This window comes from Quercus suber, unplaced genomic scaffold (genome assembly GCF_002906115.3).
Source record: "Quercus suber isolate HL8 unplaced genomic scaffold, Cork oak 2.0 scaffold_7, whole genome shotgun sequence".
NCBI lineage: Eukaryota > Viridiplantae > Streptophyta > Magnoliopsida > Fagales > Fagaceae > Quercus > Quercus suber.
This window is the reverse complement of record NW_027069473.1, coordinates 2,898,423-2,906,100: the sequence shown is the minus strand read 5'-3', so window position 1 is coordinate 2,906,100 and position 7,678 is coordinate 2,898,423. Positions and strand designations below refer to the sequence as shown.

At 36.9% G+C, this 7,678-nt stretch overlaps 1 protein-coding gene across 1 annotated transcript; it reads right to left on the bottom strand.

Annotated features, from left to right (window-relative positions):
* Nucleotides 1-698: 698 nt before the first annotated feature.
* Nucleotides 699-3,861, bottom strand: LOC112032293 (glucan endo-1,3-beta-glucosidase). Its single transcript, XM_024065056.2, has 3 exons — nt 3,570-3,861; nt 2,007-3,338; nt 699-904 (listed from the first exon to the last, which is right to left on the bottom strand). The coding sequence occupies exons 1-3, from the start codon at nt 3,844-3,846 to the stop codon at nt 870-872; spliced, it is 1,644 nt and encodes a 547-aa protein (XP_023920824.2). The 5' UTR covers nt 3,847-3,861; the 3' UTR covers nt 699-869.
* Between the last annotated feature and the right edge of the window lie 3,817 nt (nt 3,862-7,678).

Sequence of the window (7,678 nt, the reverse complement as noted above, 5' to 3'; positions counted from 1 at the left end):
AAGCATTGTAAATAGATTGTAATTGAGAAGGTGGCCCCCATAGCACATGGGATCACGGATCAACCTTCTCAGGACTGAAAAAACAGTTTTCACTTTTAGCCTTTGGGGTGTCGCCATATCTGGCTAAGTATGTGGCATTGAACCTTTTCCACGTATCTAGCAATTACACTACGCTATTCTAAGTATTCTTTTAGAATCAAAGGAGGAAAGGACCATTCATTAACACCTAATTAAATACAATTAAAGGAATGGATAGGATATTCTAGCTATATTGTCCAATAAAGCAAAGCAACATTCAATCCGGATCCAAGGTGGCTCAAAGGCAGCAAACAGTTTAAAAAGTTGTACAATGCTAGAGGCGGGGCCTACCATGCATTTTATTCTTTCACCATTACCGTGCGCATGCTAAACTAGGTCTTTTGACTCAATGCGAGTTTGACATCACAAGGCCGCCATGTGAGCAGTGCTCCCAACTGGACCGATGACTGTGAATACGCTTGGTTCGTATAAATAACTATGCAAGCAAGTTGATGCATTGTTTCCATAGACTCTTTCCAGAACTTTTCCAGAGAGCCCATGTTACAGAAGTGAGAATGCAATTTTGCACTGCCCAAGATTTAATGGTTAAAGACAATGTATCTTGGGAAATATACTTTATTATTAGCTGGGGGGGGGGGGGGGGGGGTTGTGCTTGCAACTTGCGAGAAACTAAGGAAAGCAATAGTAATAAATATTGGGACAGTTTAATTACAGATGTAGGGAAGTTAATTGTCTAATAATAACTACGAAAGAAACCCCAAAAATTTAAAGCAACTACAATATCTTTCTTCTAAACCAACCAATCCCCTGCATGCCTTTTTTTTTTGGCTTCAGTATCCCGTGGGGAACTCGCAACTTCCATATCCTGCAAAGTGACACACCCTTTTTTTTTTCAGTTTCTCTTAAGCCAAACATTGGCTCAAATCAAAAAAGAAAGTAGTAAAAAGCAAAAGGAAACACGCAACATTTTCTCTCTTTTTTAGGAAGAAAATTTTCAATAATCACCATTACCAAATGCCCACACGCCATGTCAGTAGAAAAATAAAAATTCCTTCTCATCATCTCTAGGGAGGTGCCATCTTTTGACCTAATGTACACATCATTGTCCCCAGCCGCCATGAATGTGCACTGCTTAATTTTCACACACCCCGGCACATGCTATAGTCCTCTAACAGGACAGTCCCATAAATAATACCATTAATTGTATATAGTTACATAGTACTATACACGTTAGCGACGCACGCAAAAAGAATCATCTAAAGACACTGTCAACCTTATAAAATGGAAGCACATTCTTTCTAAAAGTACACATTTTCTACATAATTTTAAATTATAAAAATTTACAATTTATACCATTTATTGATACCTATTAACCTTTAATTTTTAAAAAATTTGAATTTGTCAAGATACATCTCGAGAGTTGAAAATTATACCGAATATTAAACTCCAATTGTTTTAAAATGATTTCGCAATTTGCAATTAATTCATTATGTGTCCATGCTCAAATCAGTATGGTAAAAACTTATTTAAGGAGTTGATAAAAGAATTTTACCCTTTTTTTTTAATTAAAGGCCAATCCGAAAAAATGGGACCTCTAACTTCCACTCAAACATTCTCAAAAAAGATGTACTCTTTTATCAATTTTCAAATTAATTTATTCACTTACAAATTAAAATTTTAAAATAAAAATTATATATATAAAATAAAAAAACAGAGTTTTTGTTTTTTTTTTTTACGAAATAGGACCACTAACACCCAAAAAAAAAAAAAAAAAAAACTCATAGTTTTTGTTTTTTTTTTTTACGAAATAGGACCACTAACACCCAAAAAAAAAAAAAAAAAAAACTCATCGCACGCGCACAGTTTAAAGCATACATAAACAGTATATTTATACACTATACTTTAGGCAGGTTATAAGTTATGGCCGTAATTAAATTAAATGCGAGAGAAAGGGATCGAATACGCACTAGGGGGTTGAGTGACCACATAAGCCGCTCCTCCAAAGTAACAGGTACCCATGGCACGGCTCTTCTTCTGATAATAACTGTTGAACGCGAACGAAGCGTGGGCCTCAACAGTATTAGGATTATAACACGTGGAACCTGGCTGGATCGGATGGCAGTCAGCACCACCCTCACCACAAGCATAATCTAGAGCCGTCTGCAGCTTCTCTTTCCCCACATCACCCTTCGCCACGCACCACGTGTTCCCTGACGTACTCCTCGACACGCCTCCGCCTCCGCCACCGTTCACCGGTGTTCTCGCGTGTTGGTTACCGGGCACGGGTGTCCGCGGCGTGTCGTGGTAGTTCTTCAATCCCTCCACGGTAAACGGTATGTCGTAAACTTTCTCCTCGGTAGGGTAAAACAGCCCGTAGTTACGCTCCGATGTGGGACCGTTCTTGTTGTTCTCGTTGAAAAGAGCGAACAAATAAACGGTCAGATCTGCCTTCGGTCTCAATGGGGTCCCACCTCCAGTCAAAATCCGACGGACCAGATTTCCGTTATAAGCTGCAGCGTTTGGAATCGACGCGCCTACTTCGTTTTCGTCTCCTTTAGAAGGCCAACCCGTTTCCGAAATAACAACCTTGATATCGTCGTATTTCAAAGCTGACATGGCAGCAAAAACGGCGTCGATTTGAGCGTCGAATAAGCTAAAATATCTTAACCCATTACCCGCATCCACTACACCCGGGTTTTCACGGAACAAAGCGTAGTCTAAGGAGATGACGTCGGCGTTTGACTCGTAAGCGAAAAATGGGTAGGCATTAACCATGAGATACGACCCGGTTTGGCGAAGGAAACCCAACAAGGGCTTGAAAACGGATTCTACTAGTTCGGGTCGGAAAGACCCGGCTGAAGAAGGGTAAGAGTTTTGAAGTGCGCTGAGAGCTATAGGGGAAGAGATTTTGATGTCATTATTGAAGTTGTACTTAACGAGAGCGTCATGGAGGTTCTTCATTGCGGGTATGAGGTAACGGGTTGTATTATTTGGGTCGACGAAGACTTCGTTTCCTACAGCAATGGCTTCGATTTGTGTTGAGGGGTGGTAGGCAGCGACATTCTTCTGGACCCATGTGGAGGCGAAGGATTTGCTTCTGGCGGCGGCGAAAAGGAGCCCGTTTGGGAGGTCAACGGTGACTTTGATGCCGGAACCGGATAAGGCTTTGAGAACTGCAGGGTCGGAGTCGAAGACCTTGACCCGATTTAGACCCTGAGATTTGAGAAGCGACACAACCTTTGACGCTGGGGGAAGGTTGTTTGCGATTCTACCATAGTTCACTCCTATGGAACCCGCGTCTGCAAATGTAGTAACGTAAAACAACGTTAGAAGTAAGAACTAAAAACAAAAAGGAAAACGAAGGCTCATTTTGAGTTTTAAAGCAAATGCTGAAGAAAGTAACTGTTTTTGCAAGTATGTTTTGGTTTTCATTTTTTCTCTGTTTCTTTTAAACCAAAACAAACATGCAAAAAAACTCGTCATTGTAGTCAAAAATGGAAAATGAGAAAGCCTCAGGCTTGTGATTTTACCTGCGAATGCGAGGAGAGAAATGAACAAGAAAAGGCAAGAGAAGAAAGCTAGGCGGAGCTCCATGCTCTGGTTCTGGTTCTGGTTCTGAGAGAAACAGAGCAGGTGAGAAAAGTAGGAGAGAGTGGCTTTAATTTTGCTTGCTGTATTTCTGGGGTTGTTTGTACTGTAAGTAAGTGGGTGAGAAAGAGAGTGGACACTGGGGAGTCTTTTATGGAGGAGAGAGGAATTGAGTGCATCGAGGTCGTAGTGGGGTGGGACCCGCTGTTGGTAGCCCATTTGCCCATTGACAAGAACTAAAGGCTCTCTCAACAAGACTTGAGAGTTCATAAGAGAAGAGGGTAGGCTCAACGGATCAGACCAAGGTTCCTTACCGTACGGTTCTTTCTCATAAAAATGTACAATTAGATCACCAGTAAAACGAATTAAGAGCCGTTAGATCTGAAGATCATTTCAGGGACCCACTTTATTAACGTTACAAATCTCAAATCAGTACGTAAAGTTTACTCATACTAAAAAAATAAAAAAATAAAAGTATTTGCTAGTGATTTTGGAGTTTAAAACTTTTTTTCTCACTTTTTATTTTATTTTATTTTTTATTAATAAATATTTGTCACGTTATCATTTAATTAATTAAATATTATTATTATTGACTTATTAATGCTATAATTATTTATTAATAATAGTATTTTTTTAGCTGAAAATTAATAATAATATTTAATTAATTATGTAAATGTGTAACAAATATTTATTAATAGAGTATAAAATGAAACAAGAAAAATGGAACAAAAAATTTTGACTCGTGATTTTGATATTGTGCCATTTTTAGTTAAATCCGATTAATGTATACTCTTAAAATTTATATTAAAATTTTATAAAAAATTAAAAAATTTGTCAAAATTTTTTCAATCCTTAATAAAAATTTTGAGAAAAATAATATAATTACGTGCTTCGGGCGCACGTTAGTAAAATCATTTTTAGTTTACTCGGCCATTTGAGCTTCAACGTGGCCCCCAAAAACTCGACCGTTTCAGGGTACTGTTACCAAAAAGATATTAAATTAAAAGCACTCTCCTCCTCGGGTGCATCATTATGAATGTACTATTGACTGGTGTCTTTTACACGTGTTTGGTGATATTAGCTGTAAGTCAACAAATGAAGATGTAGGTAACTATGACAGTATACGTTTCATTGGGGATAGTGCTGTTTTGGAAAATTGTGGCAGAGGCATCTTTCGTATGTAAAATCATTTATTAATGAAGAAAGTGAATTGGGTGATGGTCGACTGTCCATTTTACGATATATTTTTTTTTTTTTGAACGTTGGTTGCGACAAGAAGTGACTGTGCTTAACTGGACTGAAAAAAAAAAAAAAAAAATCATATGGTGTAGAAATGGAAAAATCATAATAATGCTGTATACACAGTGGAAACAGTGACCTGGTGTGGTGATTTGGTGAAACTAACATGTGTTCCATTTTGTTGTCTCGGCACCATTAGGCGAAGCTTGCAGTTTGTGAGCCGAAACATGGTGGCAATGCCCAATGAAATTAACAGTAGAAGTCATTTCAGAAACCAAAAAAAAATAGTAGTCAGAATTACATACTTTGTGCCTCACTAGGCCCACGGCCCATGCTGTTTGTCTATGTAGTCCAAAGGGTACAAGCATACGAGGGGCTGGTAGCACACTTGCCCTTCTATTCAAGGCCCATGGAAAATTTTCAAAAATATCATATCCGATCGTTATCTTCAATGTCACAGATAATTTCTTCCTTATATTTTGGTAGCGATTAAATTAATCTTTATTATTTTTAACTTAGAGCATTCACATCAGTTCGTGTATTTTACACATTTATTTTTATACTAAAAATCTACTTTTTCTATTTTACAAATTCACTTTTACAAAACACCCACATCAGTTCATTTATTTTACAAGATATTTCAATAAAATATTAATTATACTCCATTTTTTTATTATTTCTCTAATGGTCATACTTTTTTTTAATTTAAACTTATATTTTAAGTAAACTACCAACACCGGTGGCACGGCCAATGGAGTCACTCGTGTTAGAGGTCCGATGGCCGAACCGCCAAAATAGTGGCTCCAGCGAACGCCGCCGGATTGGTCTCGCCACCCACCGTACTACCAAATAGTGACCCACCAATGGGTGGATTATTAAAATAGTAGCTTCGACGAACGCCGCTGATGCCCAAACTACCAAAATAGTGGCTTTGGTGACCGCCCACCAGATTGGTGTCTCCGACCATTGTACCGCTATCACCGATGGGCCAATTGTTGTTATAGTTGCTCCGACTACCGCCGTCGAATTGATGTCTCCGACCACCATATTGCTAGAATCGGTGACCGAATCGATGTCTCCTACCAACGGTCATTTTTTTTTTTTTATCCAACGGTCATAATTTTTATTGTTATATCCACCGGTCATAATTTTGAAATTCAAACGGTAATTCAAACCTAACTTTAAACCCAATGGTAAATTCAAACCTAAAGGTCATATTTTTTTGTAACCTTATGCAGTTCATTGAACGTCATAATTCCATTAAAGATAGAGGAATTCATTCTCAACTTCAAGCAGATCTTGTCGAGCATCTATGGCAACTACAAGGCCAGTCGTAGGAATTTGGAATTCTAAATTTCTAAGTATTACTACTTTTATTTAATGTGAACCTTCATTGTTATTTAATCCTCAATATTTACTTTATATTTCAAAATGGTCTATTTCACTATTCTTTAAAATGTTTTGTTTTATTCTTTATACTTTTATATTTATGTCAATAAAGTTAAATGTGGCACGACAATCAAAAGACAACTGCAAACACAGCACAGTTATACCATACATTGACATTCTATACTTAATAATTCATTTGGTAAAAGTCCATTCATAATTCTATAATTTAAAACACAACACAGTTATAGTTATCCTTTTTAATTCTTCTATCTTTACTGCAGAAGAGTCGGACCACAATTAGAGGAGTCGGCCCTATACTGCAGAAGCAAGAAATATGCAGAAAAATAAAATAGTTTCTGCAGAAAAATAACATTTTGCAGAAAAATAAAACAGTTTCTGCAAAAAAATAACATTATGCAGAAAAATAACACTATAAGTTACCGAGAGCTAAACAAGCAGCAGCAGCAGCAGACAAGTAAGTTGCCTAGAGCTAAACAAGCAGCAGCAGCAGCAAATGCAGGCATGCAGCTACAACAAGTGACACCATAACATTATGTAGAAAAACAAAACAGTTTCTGCATAAACAAATAATTATGCAGAAAAATCAGCAGGTACAGCCACTTGTAATTATGCATAAAAATCAGTAATTATGCAGAAAAATCAACAAGTACAGCCACTGCACAACAGAGACATTGCTTCACCCAAAATAGAATGACAAGAACATAATCACAAATTAAATTCAATAATCAAGTGCTATTGTCCGTGCACAATACAAAATTTACAACATTGCATCTGTTCCCTTGCACAAGTAAAGACTACAAAAAATCATCTATGTCAACTATGTGCTAGGTATCTTTGCACTGTACAAAAACCACTGATATCCAGCTGCAATAAAAACCACTGATATCCAAAATATTTTCTAACATTCTGCGCAAAGAAAGAAAGTTTGTAAAAATAACAAAAGAATTTTTTTTCATTAAACTCAATTCAACTATGCATTAGTCCCAAATAAACTGAGATTAATTAAGAATGCTTGTTATTAAACAAACAGCAAATAAATGTGTACATAAAATAGAAGAAGTACCAAACAATAGTTAAGATATAATGTCTCCACTTAATAGACTTCTGCAAGTATCATTGCTGCACAAGTACTAATGATTTGTGCAGAATGCAAATGGTCACAGCACACATATACAGCATTAAGTTCATAAGACACAAAGTATATATCCTGTTCAATCAGTCCGAAAACAGGGGAGAAACTAATCAGTCCCAAAACAGGGGAGAAACTAATTATATACCCTGTTCAATCAATTTAAATTCTTCAAACACTCCCTACACACAGGGAAACTAATCCCTATCAAAAGACAAAATTTAATCCTTACCTGAACTCTAAAATAATCAAATACAAATACACACAAAATTT